Source organism: Megascapheus bottae, chromosome 16, assembly GCF_031878675.1.
Source record: "Megascapheus bottae isolate mThoBot1 chromosome 16, mThoBot2.hap1, whole genome shotgun sequence".
Taxonomy (NCBI): domain Eukaryota; kingdom Metazoa; phylum Chordata; class Mammalia; order Rodentia; family Geomyidae; genus Megascapheus; species Megascapheus bottae.
Window position 1 is genome coordinate 30463924 of NC_143524.1, and position 22079 is coordinate 30486002.

The window sequence follows — 22079 nt, forward strand, 5'->3', positions numbered from 1 at the left end:
TCTACCACTTGAGCCACAGCATCACTTCTGGCTTTTTTCTATGTATGTGGTACCCAGGAATCGAACCTGGGTCTTCATGCATGCTGGGCAAGCACTCTACCACTAGGCCAAACTCCTGGCCCCAGAAACAAGAAATTGTTAATTCAAGGTACCATTGTATGTAATCCAGCTCTGCTGGGTTCCATGTATTTGCTTGCTTACCGGCGAAGTGTGGGAGAAGCCACATCTGGGTACTTTGTCCCTGGTTGAAGAGTGGTCTGAGTTGAGCTGGACAGAGGCTGGGCAGCTGGGTTCACTTTCACTGAATTGCAAGAAGCAACACTTTCATTGTCTGATGAGATCCCTTTCTCTTTATCTGTCTGGTTGACCAGACCTGGCAAAGAACTGCCTAGGACTGTCCTGGAAGGCTCCCTCAGTTTGGGCACTGGCAGACCAGCTGACTTACTGCTGATGTTGGAATCTATGCTGCTGGTGCTAGATCTGTTTCCGGCACCATTCCGGCTGTTAGACTTACTTGGTCTTGGCAAACTACGATACTGTAAGTTTGTCCGGGAGCTGAGAGATAAATACCCATCGTCCTGGTTCTGGGTGCCATCCATGCTGGTCTTTCGGCCTGTAGACCGGCCAACCAGAGCAGAGGACTTTGGGATTTTTCCTAAGGTGGCTGACCTGCTGGTGACAGTGGCCCCACTGGCTGTGATCATGGCCAACCCCGCTGCTGAGCCACTCTGTTTCTTGAACCCAAAACTATTGGTGTTGGCGGTAGATGTTCTGGAGCTGTTGGGAAGAGGCTTTTTGGACTCATCACCGCTACTGCGGCCTGCATCTGATGGGGAGCGCTTCACCTGGGAAGCTTTCGGGGAAAGCCTTCCCTTCTCAGACACCTTGGCATCATCAGTTTTTCCTAAGAGAGAAATGAGGAAAGTTAGCTTTAAGATGCTTCCCTCCTCTGAAAAGGCTCACTTTTTCCTGGGGAAGAGGGAGGAGGCCGAGTCCTTAGGGAGGAGGAGAAGAGAGTTTTTGATAAAGATAATCTACTCTACCATGGTTTCAGTAAGCCTTTTAGTGTCAGTGATATTTTATGCATTTGCAAAACTATCTAAATTGACACTAGATAAGGCAAAGGCAGATATGCTAGGAGAGCTGGGGGATCCTGTCTTTCACTGACCTTTCACTCTCCCCAATTACACTGTCTATGGCATTTCCTGGGTGAGCTTCTACCCTGTTTAATATACATCTAAATCATGGACAGTACACGATATATCAACGTATCCATGAGCAGCCTGCACCAATGGGTTAACTGACACCTGGCAAGGAGTCAAGCTCATTAAGTATAAATTAATCCAACCAGTATGCCTCTGTAGGTCTCACATGCATACCCAGGTAAGAAAGCCAGTTGCTAGCAACCAATGAACTCAAAGAGGTAACCAGTTAAGTCCTTGCATCAGCTTTCTTTGGGTTTGTTTGTTTTGGTTTTTGGGGTTTTTTTTTTTTTTTTTTGCTTGTCTTGGGGCTTGAACTCAAAGCCTGGGCACTGTCCTTGGACAGTTTTTGCTCAAGGTTAGTGCTCTGTCACTTGAGCGACAGTGCCACTTCTGGCTTTTTCTAAGTATGTGGTACCAAGGAATCAAACCCAGGGCGCTTCCTTGCATTCTAGGTGAGCTCTGTACCACTAGGCTATGTTCACAGCCCTGAGCATTAGCTTTTAAACCATTAACTGCGGATGGTCTCTTATTCACTCACCAGTCCCTGAGGTCTTCAGTGTGCCTGCTGGGGCAGCTGGCTTTGTCCTTGGCATGGTGATGCCCACCTGGGCTGTCATGCCCCGCCGCCAGGAACCTGTCTGGGAAATGACAGAATTCTTCTTGCCCGATGTACTTTTTTCAGACTCATCTGACACGTCAGAAGGATTCCGCCTCCACTTGGATCCTGGCTCCATCTTTATGCCGCTGTCCGACCCTCCGTCTGATTTCTTGACATCATCACCAGACCACAGGGAATTCCTCTCCACCTGTGAGTGCTTCTCAGCGTCGGTCTGTGGGCAGAGACTCCTGGAATTAGTATTCCCCAGTCCCATTGTAGGGAGTTCTTCACCCCCCCCCAAAAAAAACAAAAAACAAAAAAGCCAATATATTAAAGAAAAGAAAATTGCTAAGTACTTTTAAACAGTTCGGCCTTTTAAATTCTGATTATCCTGTAAGAAAGGTCTTTTTATTCATTCATTTAAATAAAGAGTATAAATAGGCCATTCTGCGTAAGGAAAGAGAATAAAGGGAGCAGGGGCAGAGCAAAAGAAGGAAAAGAGCCCTAGGGAAGAAAGCTGAGCCTGCAGAGAAGAAAATGCTATGGGAATTCGGCCACCAACTCTGCCACTTGGAGAGAAGCCTCCTTTGGCTCTGATGCTAAACCTCTAACCAGCATCCAGTTTCTCTCCATATTTCCTTTGTTCTGCTGCCTCCCTATCACTCCACTGGCAGCGCCAAAGTCCAACATACCGAGTGAGAGTGGCTGCGTGTTCCACTCAAATCAGGGGGCTCAGCTGAAAGGAAACAAATACTCAAACAGCAGCAGTTCCTGCTCCTACCCTAGCTTCATTTATATGCCACTGCTTTGCTCCGCTTGTGTGGGTTTTATTCAGATAGAGATATAATTTGCCAGCCTTCTTTGGAGGAGCCCTGACCTCCCGGCCATGAAACTCAGAAAGGGACAAGGGGGTGATATTAATGATCGGCTGCATTAAAAACCACAAACCAAAACCCAGAATGTTTGAGGCCAGCCAGAGGATAACCAGGGAGAGAAGCGATACTGTGAAACCGTGAAGGGAAGGCAGCAAACTTTCAGGTGGCTACACTGCAAAATGAGTCTCGTGTGGGTTCCAGCTACCAAGACTGGGCACCATTAGTAAGGTGGGAAGTTAAAGTGAACCCCTGGCAAGAACATGACCTAAAGCATACCAAAAGCAGGTCAAAGCCCTCCTCCACAGAATACAGGGAATGAACAGAACAAAAGCTGTTTACAACAAGCAGCCCAAATTTAATCGCCTTTCTCTCTCCTCCCTGTTCTCTCTCCCCTCCTGAATTTAACCCATTCAAGCCAAGCCACCATACCATATTCCAGGCTGATACAAAGCACTAGAGACAGACACTGAGGAGAAAGGAATAAAACAAATAAATGAATAATGAATATCTGTCTGTTGGGCTACAACACACTTTATAACAAAATGATCTTGTCTGATTTCAGCCACTATTTGGTCAAAGAGACTAAGGGATTAAACAGCATTGTCTTCATTTTTTTTCTTTTTTTCTTTTTTACTTCTTTTATTTAAGACTAGCACTTGAGCCACCGTGCCACTTCTGGCTTTTTCTGTTTATGTGGTACTGAGGAATTGAACTCAGGGCTTCATACATGCTAGGGAAGCACTGTACCACTAAGCTACAATTTTTGTTTTGTTTTGTTTGCTGTCCCTGAGCAATTCAGCTCAAGGCTACCACCCTATCCCTTGAGCCACAGTGCCACTACCTTTTTTTTTCTTGATGGTTAATTGCAGATAAGTCTCACAGACTTCAGTGCCTGGGTTAGCTTTGAACCATAATCCTCAGATCTTAGCCTCCTGAGTAGCTAGGATTACAGGCATGAGCCAGTATGCCTGGCTGACAAATTTATTTACACCAAGAATAAAATGAACAAATTTAAAATGTCAATCTCATCCTGGTGCTGGAAGCTCATACCTGTAATCCTAGCTGAGAATCCTGAGAAGGCTGAAATCTGAGGATCAAGGTTCAAAGCCAGCCTGGGCAGAAAAGTCCATGAGACTATTCTTTTTTTCTTTTTGGTCAGTCTTGGGGCTTGAACTTAGGGCTTGAGCACTGTCCCTGAGATTTCTCAAGGCTAGCACTCTACTACTTGAGGCACAATACCACTTCTGGCTTTTTTTCTGGGCATGTGGTATTAAGTAATTGGACCTAGGGCTTTGTGCATGCTAGGGAAGCACTCTTCTACTAGGCCACATTCCTGGCCCCATGAGAGTCGAGTAAATCACAGAAAAAGTTGGAAGTGATACAGTAGCTCAAGTAGTAGAGTGCTAGCCTTGAGCAAAAGGAGCTTAGGGACAGTGCCCAGGCACAGAATTCAAGACCGAGGACAGCAAAATAAACAAAAATAGAAACAAGAAAAAAAAACCTTTCTCTCATGGAGCATACCATAAGTTTATTTTAACATACTTTAGTGTGCTCTAATATTTTGTTATCTTTAGCACATTCTATATCCTCAATTACTATTTGTTCTCTTAATGTTCTTATGTCTATTTCTCCCAATCAAATTGCTATGAATAATAGTAAAAAAAAAAAAAATTCATCAACATCTTTCTATGAACCAGGCACTGAGCTAAAGTATTTTGTATGTATCATTTAATCTTCATTAAAAATGAGGAAGTAATGGTTAACACACTTAGTTTTACATGAGAAAAACAGAGGCAAAGGGTAGAAAAGTAGTTGCCCAAGATCACACAGCAAGGTACATAGTTTCTAGGATGTTGACTTGCCAAGCCCACATTTTATTCTCGACATCACACTGCTTTCCTTGATATAAGTCCAAGGATATGAGAACTTCTACACACCCCAAAGCACATAATAAAAGTATCTACACATACTAGGTCTTTCTTCTGTCTCAGCAGGCTGCTGGCTGTGCCCCACAATCTGCCCCTAAAACAGCTGCAGCCCAGCCCCTGGATGGGTTGCTCTAGAATTCCATTTTATGAGTGGTCTTCCTCCCTCCCACACACAAGAGGGTAGACTTAGGATGAGGCTTAAGCAGTGGGGAGCCTGGCATTGATGTAGACCAAGGTGCTGGCTGTGGAATCTGACAAATTTGAGCTCCACTACTGGGTACAGCCATTTGTTGATTATGTGTGTGATGCTCAAGGAAATCCCTTTGCAGCTCAAGGATTGTTACTCTGTGTATAAAATAGCGCTTATTATAAACAAGTCTCAGAGTGTTGATGGTGAAATTAATAACATAAATATGGAAAGACTCCACAGACAGTGGTTCTTTTCATTACCAAACTCCCCATGAAAACTCCCCAGTGCTCTGCTATCCACATTTAGTATTTATCCCATTTGTATCTCCTTGCTCTAAGCCACAAGCCTTCAGGCATCAGGGACCCTTTTTCCTTATGTCAAATACCTACATACCTAGAGAGTAAAATGACTTAAGTGTGAGACCTAGTAATAATCAATGGTATCAGCATCATGACCTGACACCTATATCACTTTATATATGCTATATTCCTATACATAGGTGCTTAATTCATCTTGTATTCTGAGGTTTTATTATTGCCTATATTTCACAGACCTCAAATGAAAAATAGAGGTTAGAAAAAGAAAAGTTACTCAAAGTCAGCAACCACAGATCCCAGCAAGTAAACAGAAAGGACAGCCCTCCTGCCTACAGCCAACTCTATCCCTACATTCAGAGGATTCTAGTGTCATTCAGGGTTACACAGAATAAAAATCATTACCACATAAGTCAGAATTTTAACTCCCTGAATAGCAAAAGTAAACTGACATAGAATTATCTTTTCCCTAATATATATATATATATATATAAAATTTTTCCCCCCAGTCCTGGGAATTGAACTCAGGGCCTGGGCACTGTCCTTAGACACTTTTTGCTCAAGGCTAGCACTCTGCCACTTGAACCACGGCATCACTTCTGTTTTTTTCTGTGTATGTGGTACCGAGGAATCAAACCCAGGGCTTCATGTGTGCTAAGCGAGCATTTTACTACTAGGCTACACTTTCAGCCCCCTATCATATATCTTATTTAAAATGTCACAGGGCCAGGTGGGTAGATCACATCTACAATTATAGCTAGCTCCTCAAGAGACTGAGATTTGGAGTATGGCAATACAAACCAAGAAAATGTCTGTAAGGCTCACCTGAAAACAAACAAACAACTACCAGCAGCCATGTGGTCGAGCACCAGCTGAGCAAGTGCAAAGGCCTAAGTTAAAATACCAGTACTGAAAAAAAAAAATTGCAGTCAATTGAGAGGGAATCTTGACATGTTCTTCTTAGCACCTCAGTAAACATTCACAAAAATGAGAGAAAACAGCCGGGTGAGGTGGCTCACACCTGTGATCCTAGCTACTCAGGAGGCTGAGATCTGAGGATCATGGTTCAAAGCCAGCCTGGGCACTAAAGAATGTGGGACTCTTGTCTCCAATTAATCACTAAAAAATAGGAAGTGGGGCTGTAGTTGAGGACTAAAGCAGTAACCTTGAGCTGAAGAGCTCAGGGACAGTGTCCAGGCCCAAATTCAAGCCCTATGACCCACAGAGAGAGAGAGAGAGAGAGAGAGAGAGAGAGAGAGAGAGAGAGAGAGAGAGAGAGAGAGAGAGAGAGAGGGGGGGGGGGGGGAGGGAGGGAGAGAGACACACAGAGACACAGACACAGAGAAACAGAGACAGAGATAGACAGACAGAGAGTCAGACAGAGACAGTCAGACAGAGACAGACCTATAGGGAGAGAACCTTGAATGATCAAGGACATGGATGCATAGATGAATATATTAGAGGTAGCTTTCTGCCATTCCCAGCATACTGAAACATACTGTCAAATAGAACAGAACCTGAATTGCTTGAACACAACAAACAAATACATGAAGAACATGGCAACACATGCATCTGTGGCTCACACCTGTAATCCTAAGGCTGAGATCTAAGGATCACAGTTCCAAGTCAGTCTGAATAAAAATGTCCATGAGACTTATCTCTCATGTCAGCTTTGAGCAAAACAAGCATCTAAGCCCCAAGTTCAAGTCCCAGTACACCAGCACACACACAAAAGAACATATGTTAAACATTTAGTCCCTTGAGACAATCAAAGGGGCAGAAAATCCAAAGGGAGAGAGGGAAAAGGGAAGGAAGGTAAGAGAAAGGAGGGATGACGGAGAGATTTCTGTGGCACTAGCCAGGTCAGATACTGAAAGTGATGTGTTCACAATTTCCCTATAACTCTAAGATAGATCTAAGGCCATGATTTTATGAATGAGAGAATAGAGGCTTAGGGAGGTTAACTAGTTTACCCAAGGGCATCAGAGTGAGGAACTCAACCCAACACCACCACACTGGAATGTTACCCTCCTCCCTGAAGCTACTCGAGGCTGTCTATTATACTCACCAGCTCTCCTCTTTTGGAGGCCTATAAAAAAAAAAAAAAAAAAGCATGTGGGGCCAGGTGACCATGGCTCATGCCTGTTACCTTAGCTACCTAAGAAGCTGAGATCTGCACATCACAGTTACAAGACTACAAGAGAGTCTGAGCAGTAAAGTCTGTAGCAAATTGCAAAACAAACAAACAAACAAACAAAAAACTGTGCTAGAGCACTAGCCTTGAGTAAAAGAAGCTCAAGGACAATACCCAGGCCCTCAGTTCAAACCCCAAGACCAGCATAAAGAAAGAAAAGAAAAAAAAAAGGCATATGGGCTTCAAGCATGGGCCTCTGCCCAGCACACAGAGGAGCAGTGACCACAGAGGCTCAGTGCTGCATAGTTGGCCACATATGCCCTGTGGGGCAGCTTTAGCACAGCTCCATGTCCCTACAGAAATGAGTTCTACACACACACAAAGGCAATCTCACTCCGCAGAACTGCTTATCCATTATCCTCTTTCCATCACTGCATAAAACTGCTCCTCAGGTTTTCTAGAAAATAACTTCCCTGTTCCCTAAAGGTGAAGCCCAGGCAGGCAGCCTGTCCTCAACTTGCTTTCCCCATGGACACATAGAGCCACTAATTGCTTCCTTGTGTCCTGCCTGCAGACAGTGTACTGCCTACTAGCCCAGGGCAAACCAGCATATGACAAGAAGGTGAGAAAGCACAGCCCAGGATAGCTCTTAGGAAGGGTGCAACACATATCTTCCCACTGCTAGGTGCCACTCAGAAAGGAGTAATGGCCCCTAGCATTCTTCATAGTGGTGTAAGGGAAGAGGTAGGAGTCTGAGTTACACTGATTCAAATATTTTGAGATGCTCCCTAGACAGAAACAAAGGGAAAGTCATTAAAAACCTATTCAAAGACAACATGGCAAAAGAAAGCCCAGTGACACTGATGCTGTGTGCATTTCTGTTACCGCCAAGCCTACTTTTTCACTTTTTATGTTTCAAACTCAGGGAAAAACTACCAAGTGAACAGCGAACCTTAAGAGGTTAAAATAACTTATGATCTTGATCAAAAGATATGTGGAGTTAGGTGCCCATGGCTCACCTGTAATTCTAGCTACTAGTGAGGCTGAGATCTAGAATTGTGGTTCAAAGCCAGTACAGACAGGAAAGTCTGTTAAACTCATAATCTCCCAATTAACCACCCAAAAGCCGGAAGACTGTAGTGGTAGACCACTACCTTTCAGTCAAAAGCTTAAGGGACAATACATAGGTTCTCAGCGCACACAAACACATCCACATGTTCATACATATACACATGCACGCACACACACACACACACACAAGATACATGTGGAGTATTTTTCAAGCTTTTCAGTGACATTTGCAAGATGAGAGCTAAGTGTTGGTCCAAAAGGTAGAGGCCTTAACCAAAGTCAGTTGTGACCGATAAGAAATCCAAGACCTGAAGATCACAGTTCAAAGCTAAACCCAGGCAGAAAAATCCCTGGGAGACTCTTACCTCCAATTAGCCACTTAATTATCCTTGGCTCAAAGTGGTGCTAGCCTTGAACAAAAGAATTTAGGGATAGTACACAGGCCCTGAGTTCAAGTACTACAACCAATCAAAAAAGAAAGAAAAGGAAGAAATCTTGCCAGACGCTGGTAGCTCACACCTATAATCCTAGCTGCTCAGGAGGCTGAAATCTGAGGATCATGGTTCAAAGCCAGCCAAGGCAGAAAAGTCCATGAGACTCTTATCTCCAATTAACCACCAGAAAACCAGAAATGGCATTATGGAGAGGGCTAGCCTTGATTTGAAGAGCTCAGCAACAGAGCCAAGGTCCAGAGTTCAAGCCCCACGACTGACAAAAAAAAAAAAGGTAAAAAGATAAAAATAATTCTCTCTTCTCTAAGTGCCAGCTATTTGCCTGGCATCAATGTGGAACTATAAATTCCAACTGTAGCATTGTGGATTGAGAACAAAGATAAAGAGACATCCAATTCAATGCTAAGGTAGCACCACCTGCAAGGTCACAGGAGAAGTTTCACTGCTAATTTCACTGCAAGATCTGCCAGGTGATCCATTTTGTTTTCCTATTTTCATGCTTAAGGGCAATCCAGAAATTTGGTGGTTATAGTTACCTTGAATACAAAATGAGTACCAAGAAAAAAAAAACTCAGTGTCCTCAAGAAAAGAAAACTGGTGTTTTGGAGCAGGGAGTGTGGCCTAGTAATAGAGTGCTCTCATGTACAAAGCCTCAATTCCTTGGTACCGAGTACACAGAAAAAGCCGAAGTGGCACTGTGCTCAAGTGGCAGAGTGCTAGCCGTGAGCAAAATGGGTCCAAGGACAGTACCCAGGCTCTAAGTTCAGGACTGGCAAAAAAAAAAAAAAAAGAAGGGCCAGGGACCTAGTGGTAGAGTTTTTGCCTAGCATGCATGAAGCCCTGGGTTTGATTTTTCAGTACTACATACTACCCCTCAAAGCGTAGAGTTCTAGCCTTGAGAAAGCTCAAGGACAGTGTTCAGGCCCTGAATTCCAAGTCCCAGGATGAAAAGAAGGAGGAGGAAGAGGAGGAGGAGGAGGAGAGGGGTGGAAAGGGGATGAGGAGGAGGAAGGAGAAGAAGAACCAAAGAAGGAGGAAAAAAGAAAGAAAAGAACAAAAAAGAAAAGAAAACTAGTGGCTCTATGATATTGGCAAATGCAGAGATAAACACTGGCAGGGAGTTTCTAATCTGTGTATAATAGCCAACTAAACACTGACCACTCAAGCAGAATAGTTTAGAATTTGTTCTATGTTGTTATTGTTTGTCAAATAGACATGCTTATTTAGGCACAATATTCTTTGGTGAAATGCACAATCTTAAGTACATATCTTTAATAAGTTTTATAAAATTAATACATTTGTGCAATTACTACTTTACCCCAAAAGCACAGCTACCACAATTTAACCCCTACTGACAACTCAAAAATGGCAAATCCTGACTACTGCAAGGAAGCAATCCCAGAGGTAACACCATCTAAAATATTTCATCAAGCAATCAGTCTTCATTTCCCCTGGATATACTTCTACCCCATACTGGAGTACACTATTTCTCTAGCCATGCCTCCAAACAAGTGTTACCTTTCAAACAATTAGATTTCCAACATATCCTTATCTGAGCATATAGTAATAAGCAATGGAGAAAGGAAGAAAAGGTGAGCAGGGAGGAGAGGGGAAGGAAAAAAGAGAGGGAGGGGACAGAGAGGCAGTCAGTGTATGTTCTGCTGTTCCCAGGTTCCTAGGGGAAATCCTTTTCCAATCAGACTTCCTCAAGAGTTCACCCAATAACATCAGTTTTTACCAGTGGAAGGATCTAGTTACAAAAATGTTCACCCCGGCGAGTGCCACCACAGCTAACCATTCTTAATGTCAATTAGCCCCAATCTGAGAACAAGCTGTGAGGACAGCATTGACTTTCCTAGTGGTGAAACAGGCTTGTAAAACCAATCATTGCCAACTATACAGGAATACTGCTAGCACAAGGGAATAGGCCCATATAAAACTACACTGTATTTGACAGCATAAAAATCTGAGAGTTTAGCTGGGTGCTTCTAATCCTAGTTATTTAGAAGGCTGAGATCTGAAGATCACAGTGTGAAAGGAGCTTAGATAAGAATTCCAATTAATTACCCAAAAAAGCCTGAAGTGGAGCTGTGGCTCAAGAGGTAGACCACTAGCCTTGAGAGCTAAATAGGTCAAGGACAGTGTCCAAGCCCTGAGTTCAAGACCCAGAACTGGGGCATGAGCATGCATACATACACATAATCTGAGAATTCAAAGTCCCAACTCCAGCTCCTTTGTTTTTGTTTTGGTTTGTTTTAATCAATCATGGGATTTGAACTCAGGGCCTAGGTACTGTACTTGAGTTCTTTTGCTCAAGGCTAGAGTGCTACCACTTTGACAGCACCATTTCTGGTTTTCTGGTAGTTAATTGGAGACAAGAGTCTCACAGACTTTTTGTACCTGGTCAGGCTTTGAACTGATCTCAGCCTCCTGGGTAGCTAGGGTTACAGATGTGAGCCACTGGTTCCTATCTGGATTATTTTTTTTTAAACACTGTGTAGGAGGCCTCAGTGAGACACTGGAGTGTGAGAGATCAGCCTGAAAGAGATGGACCCTTACACATCTGTTGATTATTCCCTAACATGGAGTAATATTTTCTGATATTTAAAGAGAAAAATTAGAAACACATTTTCATGCAAGATAATGCAATTTTTAAAGGTAACATAGAATCCTGTGGAATCCTGTATAAAAGAAGAGTAATTCAGAAGGCCAAATGAAACACATCAGCTAGTGGTGACCCATTGGGGAATAGCTCTCAACCTCAAGCATAGGCATTCTGGCCTGCTAGTACTAGGGGTCTCCATCTCTCTTCTCACCCAATCACTCTCAAGAGATCATGCTCTATCTCATGAACAGCAGTGTCTCACCATACAAAGAAGATATATGAGCTAGGCTAAGATCAGCCAGTTGAGCCCAATATACTCTTGTTAGATCAAGGTCCAGGGAGGAAATGGGGTCCTTTTTTTTTTTTTTTTTTTTTTTTTTTGATCATGGGGCTTGAACTTGGCCTGGGTGCTGTCCAAGGATACCGCACTCCCGGTTTTCTAGAGGTTAATTGGCACTAAGAGTCTCAGGTCCTTTTGTGCCCAGGTTAGCTTGGAACCTTGATCCTCAGATCTCAGCTTCCTGAGTAGCTAGGATTACAGGTGTGAACCACCATGCCTGGCTGAAATGGGGTCTTTTAATGTCACAATTGTGAGACTAGAGAGGCCTCCCTACCCTGTTTCCAAATCCATGCTACCTGACTCTCTTTCTTTACAGGTGGCGGCCTGAGTTAAGGAAATAAAAATGCAGGCCTCTGGAGGGAATTCTACTTATGTGAACTATGCCTCCCAGCCCATACGCCCAAGGCTCTGGACTGGCGGGAAACACTGGAGGAGCCCAACAGAGCCCTGCACTCATTACCTGCACGTCCAGGTTTTTTCGGGAGGAGGCAGGTGTGTTGGCATAGGAGCTGATGGAAGAGCTGGTGTTGATGTCATCCGTGCTGAGGTTGTCTATGGTGTCGCTGATGCCACTGCTGACTGAGCTGCTGTCATCCCAGCTGAAAAGACAAACACATCCTGAGCACCAAAGCCTTCTAGCTCAGTTTGATGATATAGACAAATGTATGCCTTCCTGGAAAAGGGCTATCCTGTGTCATAATGTCTCAGACAGAACTGAGATATGACTGGGATATGGCTTATCTCCAAGGGCATCTTCCATCCTTGCTGTTCTTGAACTGGCACCCTGGTGAAGTGGCTGAGATGTACCTTTTCCCCAAAAGACTTTTCATACACAGAGGAGGCTAAGAGGTACTACCCATGTCCTGCTCTATCCTCCCCTTCACCTCAGGAACTGAATAAAAGCCAACTGCTCTTTCCCAGGCCTAGTGGCAGTGCAGGAACTATGAGTCAGGATCTAACACTGTAAGCATACAGGAAAAGATCCAACATCGCACCACCCTGGTGTAACAGAGGGGCAGAAAGCTGCTGTGTGAATTCTCTGGACTCCACCCTGGAACAAAGAGCCAAGGGAAAGAAAGTGGTAATAGTCAGCAGAAACCTGCCTGTTCTGTATTAGCTCTAACTTGAATAATATCCCAGAATCTATCTAATATAGAAATCACCCCTCAGATGTTCAAGCCAAATATCCTGGCAATAATTCCTTTTTGTTACCCATCTCTCCACCTTCCAGTGCCACCTCCTGTCACCCTGTAGTGCAAGGTACCCTTGTTTCTACTTGTGTGACTCTACAGGCCAGGTTCTGTGTCTCCTCCTAACATTCCATTCTCCTCTCAGCAGCCTACATGACCTTCTATAACATGATCAGACCCAGTCACTCCACTGTTGTTAATAACTCCAACTGTCTCTAGGACTTAATATTCAAATTCTTAAAGTGACCCTAACCTTTTGATCTCCTCCCTTTTAAGTGCTGTCTCATGAACCTCACCCTGTGAAATGGGCTTCCATTCCTTCAAAACTACTCTTGCTTTCTAGGTTGCGGATCACACACACACACACACACACACACACACACACACACACACGCACACACGCACGTATCTACTCAATTTAACCAGCCTATAAGATACTTGTTTCTACATCCTCATATCTGCTAATCAGACAGGAAGAAAATGCTTACAGAAAACCTGCTTTCGGGCCAGGAGTTTGGCCTAGTGGTTGAGTGCTTGCCTAGCACGCATGAAGACCCGGGTTCAATTCCTCGGCACCCCATACATAGAAAAAAGCCGTAGTGGTGCTGAGGCTCAAGTGGTAGAGCTCTAGCCTTGAGAAAGTCCAAGGACAGTGCTCAGGCCCTGAGCTCAAGCCCAGAACTGGCAAAAAGAAAAGAAAAAAAAAAGAAAAGAAAACCTGCTTTCATCCCCCTGTATCTTACTCACATTTGGTTCCCAAAAGGGAACCTGGCGGGTCCTTCAGAAATGCAGGAGAAACAATAAGTACCAAGTAGGGAAGACAAAACAGGGAGAATGGCTCGATAGGGGGATAAATTCACAGTGTTCCAAGGGTCCCACAGCTCTATACCTTAGCAAATTTCCTATTATTCTACTTCGGAAAGGCAAAGCTTTCTACTTTTAGAAGGCCACAGAAGGTCAAGGTTATTTTCTGCATCCTTTGCTCTCCAACTCCAGAGCCACAGTATACACTTACTAAATATCTCCTGATTGAATTTGTATATAGAAGAGAAACAGGAAACTTTCTCAGGTAAGCTTGCTCCCAGACATGAATTCTGAACCCAGTTCCCTTACCACTTAATTCTCTGACAGGTCACAACTTCCGTGCCTCAGTTTCACCAAGGCTGACAACCCTATGAGGCTCTGTTGGGAAAACCATGTGTTACAAATAAGAGGTCTGGAATTTCCTTTCAATATTGAAAGGAAAATCCCATGAGTCTTATTGCATTTGTTTTCTTGAGTTAGAAATTTTAGTGTATCTAAAATATCTAATAATCAGATGAAGAAGAAAGAGGATTTAAGAAAGAGGAGTTAACATGGCTGATAGGGACAAAGAAGTTAGTGAAAGATTCTTATGTGTGTTTTGAAATTGTACCCATTTTTCCCTGTGGCCATTTCATATCAAGGTATTATTCTATTACAGAGAGTCAGGTGACACTGACACACATAGATCTTTTCCCCATCAGTACAGAATGTTGGGAAGTTTACCTTGAGTCTACCGAAAGTCCCTATAGGGGCCGGGAGTTTGGCCTAGTAGTTAAAGTGCTTGCCTAGCATGCATGAAGACCCGGGTTTGATTCCTCGGTACCACATATAGAAAAAAAAAAAGCCGGAAGTGGTGCTGAGGCTCAAGTGGTAGAGCTCTAGCCTTGAGAAAATCCAAGGACAGTGATCAGGCCCTGAGCTCAAGCCCAGGACTAGCAAAAAATAATAATAATAATAATTAATTAATTAATTTTAAAAAAAGAAAGTCCCTATAATTGATCTGGCCTGGAAGAAGGGAGAACAAGATGGAACGCATGGAAAAGAGGGCGGGGGGGGGGGGGGACATGATAAGCATAAAGAAGCAATGATACTTGGAACCCCATGTTGAGTAAGAGTGACCTCATTATTCACCAGAGCTGCCTACATGCCAGAAAGCAAAATGCTCTTTTCACTTTACTTTAGAAGCAAGTTTATTTGAATATAAAATTTACTTAGTTTCCCACTTGTCCTTTTCCCAAAATTAAGGATCAGGATCCATCAGATTAAATCATCCAGTTCTAAGACGAAGTCTAAGGAAAACTAGTTTCATATAGAGATCTATAAAAAGAAATGTTGCCCTAACATGGGTGGTGGGGATGGTGCTTCTATCCCCTCTCAGAGATTCATATTGTGCATAAACATCTTAACAGCTGTGATGTTGAGTACTGAACCTGTAACTTTGCTCTGTGGAATCACATCATCATGCTGAGAAGAATGAAAAAACTGAAACATGCATGTGATGCCTAGGGCTGATAATGGCTACCTCAAGCTCACAGGCCCTGAAAGCAAAGTAGTACAGAGGGAGGAGGCAGAGTTAGGAGGGATGGAAGTGTCTCTTTAACATCTCTGGAGCTCCTGTGCCAGCCAAACGTAAAGCCAGAAGCACCTCCTAGGGAATGTAAGTCCTGTCATTTGCTCAAAACAAAACAAAACAAAAATCTAGTTAGGCTTTTGTTATTTGGTATGCACATACTTGTTAATAGGGAACTGTAATTGTTTGGAAAATAACTCCAGACATGCGGCTGAGATTCAGACATGAAAAAATGTAGAAAGCATGCAGAATTCACTTAAGCAGTATGAATAGAAGTTGAACCAGTCAAGCAATAAAGGAAATTAGGTACAACCTGAGACCAGGTATAACAGTCTATAGACTCAAATCAGGTAATTAATGTTGAAAAAAATTATAAAAAGTGATTGAAGCTAAAACTTCAAAGAAACACAGAGGCTATGTGGTGGTGAGACAGAATTCCAGTGAAGAGGCCATGGAGACCCAATAACACAACAGAAAGGAACAGTGTCTTCCACTGTGATTCCAGAATAGTCATTCTGAAATATTTAATCATCCCGTGCTCTTGGCTTTAAATATGACCAAGGAAAACCAAAACAATTCCAAAGCCCATCAAAATGATAGATCTCCTACCCTTAGATATGATTTTAAGTTTTATATAGTTTGAAGGTTTAAAAAGTTTAAAAATGACTGATTAGAGCTGGGAACAGGGGTTCACTCACATCTGTAATCCTAGCTACTCGGGAAGCTGAGATCTGAGGATAGCGGTTCAAAGCCAACATAGGCACTAAGTTAACTACTAGGAAGCCAGAAGTGATGCTGTGGATCAAGGGGTAGGGCAGTAGCCTGAGTTCAAGCCCAGGACTAGCAAAGAGAGAGAGAGAGAGAGAGAGAGAGAGAGAGAGAGAGAGAGAGAGAGAGAGAGAGAATCAAAATATAAATACATTAAGTTACAGCTTTGTGATCAGTAACTGCTGTTTATATATAATACATATTAGAGGATATTATTAAGGCCTTATGATTTCTTTTTGAAAAAAAATATTGATTTCTAACTGAGCACTAGTTGCTTACTCCTATAATCCTAGCTACTCAAGAGGCTGAGATCTGATGATGGCAGTTTGAAGCCAGCCCAGGCAAGAAAGAGAGTCTTATCTCCAATTAACCACCAAGCAGAAGTGGAGCTGTCACTCAAGGTGGTAGAATATTAGCCTTGAGCAAAAAAGCTCAAAGACCTGAATTTAAGTCCATAACCAACAACAACAACAAAAACTGATTTGTGGCTGGCTGCCTGTGGCTCATGCCTGTAATCTTAGCTACTCAGGAAGCTCAGATCTAAGAATGACAGTTCAAAGCCAGCCAGGGCAGGAAAATCAATGAGACTCTTACCTCCAATTAACCACCAAAATGTTGTATATGTAAAGCTGTGGCTTAAGTGGTAGAATGCTAGCCTTGACCACAAAAGCTCAGGCTTATATAGTGAGAGAGCACACCAAGTCTCTTTCTTTCTGAATGGAATATCCAACACTGGTCATGTCAGATAACTAACTGTAGTTGTAAGTAATCAGTCTTAAAAAATAATCTTCATTTATTTCTTTTGCCAAAATAGTTGGATGGAAAGAATTCCATCTAATTTTTTTTTCTTTGAACTTATAAACTCAACGCATTTGAATCCTGAACCAGGGGCTTTGACTTCATTGATTTACTCTATCTGGTAAGCAAGGCCCTTCTAGGTGTCAAGGACTATGCAACACACAGTGATGACAGTTGCTCCTTAGGGTAACTGTAAGTCCAGCCAATGACACAGACAAGAACACACACAGGCCCAGCCCAGTAGCCCACGTCTGTAATCCTAGCTACTCAGGAGGCTAAGATCTGGGATCACGGTTCAAAGTCAGCCCGGACACTAAAGAATGTGAGACTCTTATCTCCAGTTAATCACTAGAAAATAGCAAATAGGGTGATAGCCTTGAGCTGAAGAGTTCAGGGACAATGCCCAGACCCAGGGGTAGGGTGGTAGCCTTGAGCTGAAGAGTTCAGGGACAGTGTCCAGGCCCAGAGTTCAAGCCCCATGACACCCCCCCCCCAACACACACACACACACACACGCGCGCGCCCACGCGCGCACACAAAGAACACACTCAGATACAAATGGAATGTAAAATAGGGAGATGACCAAAAGGTATCAAGTGGAAATGACACTAGTTTTAGATAGCATTTTTACAGTCTTGCTAGTTCTCCTATAGCTTATAGCCAAGTCACAGGACAAGCAAACCATCTGGCAGCACCCAAGCCCAGAAGTACCCATGTTTGGTGCCAGGACTTGTCTTTCTGCCAGCATGGGCATGGGAAAGGCCAGGAGCCTGAAGATGCCCACCCCTGCTTCCCCAGAATAATGTTCTGTTCCATTTAAGTTCAGAAAAATCAGTGGCTTCCAGGCCCCAGGCTCCTCTAGAAGGAAGGAGACTAACAAAGTCATTCAAACTATGAGTTCAAACTCAGATAAGAGCTGCAACAAAAGCAGACAGGCACACTGAGAGTCCTATAGAAGCTTCCCCTCTCATACACAGCATTGGTAATTCAGTTACCTAGCCTCTGAGGAATCCTTGCTTAGATTGGTATCTTTAAGAGCTTACAGAATACCTTTTAAATGGTTTGAAGTATCAATATATGTGTGTATGTATGTATGTATGTATGTATGTATGTATGTATATTTATGTATAAATGAGACAACTAGCTAACCCTAAGTAGGAGATGCCCTTTTCAGAAAGATGTTTGCTCTCCTGTGTGATACATACTTTTCCATTGCTGTCTGCTACCTGCATGGCCCTGAAATTTGGGTTTGCAAACCCTGGCACTGGATCAAATAGTTTCCACCAAATCACATTCCTTATCCACTAACAAGAATACAATCTTCCCTAACATTTAGAGCAGTTATAGTGATATTTATAGTACCACAAGGTATACCAAGCACAGAACTGGGCATATAACATGCATTATTTCACATTCATTTTTCCCTGGATAAAACAGATGCTTAGGACCCAGGAAATATCAGAATGATAAGGTTTAAAGAAAGATACAATGATTTCACCACACTTTTGGCTTATGTGAAAGACAATATATTTAGTGGCATACAGTTACAGTGTGCATAAATCAGCTTCAAAATCGCTGTTAAAAATCTCTGGGATTACAAAAGAACTCTGCAGTCTATAAACAAGCAGATGAACAAGAGACTTCATTTTGGCTAGAACCTAGAATTATAACCTGAACTGAGGTGTTTTTAAAGCCACAACTGTTTATCTACCACTTCTTGTAGAAATATAGATGTGAAGGAAAAGGGATCCACAAAAGTCACAGGAAAATCCATTCAAAACTGGAAGGGGCCATGAAATCAGGAGATCCAGTTTCAGAGTCTTATAAGAGCTGCTGACATCACTGTGTCAGGAATTCAAATGCCACTTCAGGCGGAAAGTGAAAATTTAACAGCTCAAATCCAAACTATCTGCTATGAAAAAACACAAGTAAAAAAGTCACAAATAATTTCAGCTTTGCGCACTTCATGCTTTCCCCGATTTTGTGGGGAGCAAGCATTCTACAGAACCAAGAAGGCAAATCAGACTTCCTCAAGACACTGAGAGAAAACATTTAAAACTTGAATGAATGAATGTTAAATACTGAGGTCATATGGAAGTGGGAGAGGGTGTCTAAAAGTAGCAGAAATCTGTATGTATGTACTAATCCTGAATTAATGTTACTATTCTTACAATTTCATCTCTCAAGAAGCAAAACAGCAAAATAGAGAGCTAATTAAACCAGCTCTCGCACTCTCTCGCTCTCTCGCTCTCTCGCTCTCTCGCTCTCTCGCTCTCTCGCTCTCTCTCTCTCTCTCTCTCTCTCTCTCTCTGTGTGTGTGTGTGTGTGTGTGTGTGTGTGTGTGTGTGTGTGTGTTTTAAAGGGGCCAGGAATGTGTTTTAAAGGGGGCAGGAGTTTGGCCTAATGGTAGAGTGCTTGCCTAGCATGCATGAAGACCTGGGTTAGATTTCTCAAAAGCTATAAGTGGTGCTGTGGCTCAAGTGGTAGAGCCCTAGCCTTGAGAAAAGTTCAAGGACAGTGATCAGGCCCTGAGTTCAAGCCCCACAATTGGGGGGGATGGGGACAACAAGGATTTGCATGCACTGACCTTTAGTAAAAGGAGTTACTGAGGGATCTGGAGAGAAAGTGGGTCATTAGGCTTTTCAAATGGACTCCCCAAGATGTTGGTTTTTTTTCAAGGGAAAGACAAGCTAAACAACTTTGTAAAAAAAGAAATAGGCTTGCAGATGTATAGTAGTTCTTCTCTGCTCACTAATTAAATCTGAATCTGGTCAGCAGAGTATTATAATGACCATTCTAAAAAGAAGTATCCAGAAAGCAAGGATCCCCACCCTCTTCCAACCATTTATATTCCTGCCTCCAGGTTGCCTCTGGAGTCCTCCAAAACAGTCTGGACCACTGCTGTCCTCTTTCTACTTCTGTATAAATGGCCAAACTACCTCTGGAAGCAGGCCTTACCTGCTTGATTTTCCAGTTCTGCTACCAAATCACAGACAAGCCCATTTACACAGCCTGGTGCCCCCAGCCAGACAGCTGCATTCAGTTGCCAAAAAAAAAAAAAAAGCTCAGACTGGTGGAACTTGTTTTCTGGCTATTGTTCAAGGCAATTGTTTCCTTGAAACCTTACAGCCCAAGCAGAACTAGTGTGGAGTAGGCAAACCCGACTAAGGCTCAGGCCCAACTCCACTACCCACCCCTATCCACCCCTATCCACCCCCACCTGCCCCCACCCCACCTTTACTTCACCTCACTCCCAAGGAGAGAAAAAGGAAGGTTTGGCTACCAACATTTCCATTAAACAGGTATGTTAACTATTTCTCCCCCAGAGGACTGGCTCAGGAGCATCTACTGCAGGTAGATAAAGAATTATCTACCTTAAAAGAAAAAAAAAATAAAAGAGAGAGAGAGAGAGAGAGAGAGAGAGAGAGAGAGAGAGAGAGCGCCCCTACAGAGTCCTTCCTTTTTAGCCTAGAAGGGGAATGCTAATGACATAATAGCCAACTTTAATTGAAGTGGGAAGTCCTGCAAGACATTATGCTAATTTCACTACATACATTATTTAATTTAATCTGCATAACTCTTTGATATAGACAATCAATGTAGTCCTCTATCATGATGGCTGACCCAATTGTTACCAAATGTTTCCCCCCAGATGTCAAGAGGTAGACACTAAAGCTATACCCAATAAAGACAAGAAATTTAGAGTTTGAAAAAATAGGCTTGGGGCTGGGAGTTTGGCCTAGTGGTGGAGTGCTTGCCTAGCATGCACGAAGACCCGGGTTCGATTCCTTGGTACCACATACATAGAAAAAAGCCAGAAGTGGTGCTAAGGCTCAAGTGGTAGAGCTCTAGCCTTGAGAAAGTCCAAGGACAGTGCTCAGGCCCTGAGCTCAAGCCCAGGACTGGCAAAAAAAAAAAGAAAAAAAAAAAAAGAAAAAATAGGCTCAGCATACAAAGAAGAAATGTAAAAGCAGATACAATCACCTTGCTTGTTTATTTATTTTAGACATTTCAATCCAAAACTACCCTATATATTACAAGGACATCAAGAAGATATAATTCGTTGAATTTAAAAATACAAGTGGGAAATAGGATAGGGAAGGGGGAAAACAATTTGAGGCATGCCCGTGAGGGGAGGGAAATGGGGACCAAGACATGAGAAAGAGTATCAATGTTTGTGAAGTAATGCACCTGTGAATATAACGTAATCCTTCTATTAATTACAATAAAAATATATGAAAAAATACAAGTGGGGGGCCTACATTGTGGCCTAGTAGTACAGTGCTTGCCTAGAATGCAAGAAGCCTTGGATTTGATTCCCAGGTACCACATACACAGAAAAGCTGGAACTGGTGCTGTGGCTTAAGTGGTAGAGTACTAAGCTTGAGAAAGCTCAAAGATAGTGCCTAGGGCTGGGAGTTTGGCCTAGTGGTAGAGTGCTTGCCTAGCATGCACAAGGACCCAGGTTTAATTCCTTGGAACCACATATATAGAAAAAAGCTGAAAGTGGCTCAAGTGGTAGAGCTCTAGCCTTGAGAAAGTCCAAGGACAGTGCTCAGGCCCTGAGCTCAAGCCAGGACTGGCAACAAAAAAAAAGAAAGAAAGAAAAAGAAAAAGTGGTCTGCGTTATAACTCAGAGGTAAGACCCTGCAATCACTGGCACAGAAGGAGGGAGGAGGAAGGGAGGGAGGGAGGGGGGACTCATAGCAATGTAAAGGAAAACAACAACAAAATAAATAAATAAATTATACACTCATAGGACAAATTACCTCTTTCTAGGTTCCTCCTCTGGAAAAAACACATATGCATTGAAGTTTCAGTGCAAAATAAATTAGAATCTCATTTGAATTTAGCTACCAAAGTCTCCAAATTTGTCTAGAAGTGGGCCATGGGTTCACTCAGATCAGGAGGTGCAGGCAACCCAAAATGCGGAATATAGTAAAATAGATTCTGTGTTTGAATCTAGGTTCTCTATTGCCTATCAGAGCCCCTTCATTTCCAAGAGATCCAGTTTTCCTTCTATATGTTACTAACACCCATTTCTTATAACCTTTTGCAGGAACAAAGCAGATAGATGTATACAAACGTTTAGGCATATCACGGAGATCCAGTGCATGTCAGCAGCAGCCCAGATACAGGGAATCTGCTAAAGACTACAGGAGGGAGCTTCAAACTTACATTACAAAAATGATGAGAAAGCCTAATGCCCTTCTCTTGTCATAAAATGGTTAGTGCTT

The 22079-nt window shown here is 42.9% G+C and overlaps 1 protein-coding gene across 3 annotated transcripts in view; it reads right to left on the reverse strand.

Annotated features, from left to right (window-relative positions):
• Positions 1 to 22079, reverse strand: part of Nav2 (neuron navigator 2) — a 379403-nt gene that overhangs the window by 66277 nt on the left and 291047 nt on the right. For all 3 annotated transcript variants that reach the window (XM_090348005.1, XM_090348004.1, XM_090348003.1), the window contains exons 12-14: positions 12173 to 12311; positions 1744 to 2035; positions 202 to 904 (exon numbers count right to left, since the gene is read on the reverse strand). In XM_090348005.1, coding sequence (XP_090204131.1) covers positions 202 to 904; positions 1744 to 2035; positions 12173 to 12311 — 1134 coding nt within the window. The remainder of the gene's footprint in view (positions 1 to 201; positions 905 to 1743; positions 2036 to 12172; positions 12312 to 22079) is intronic.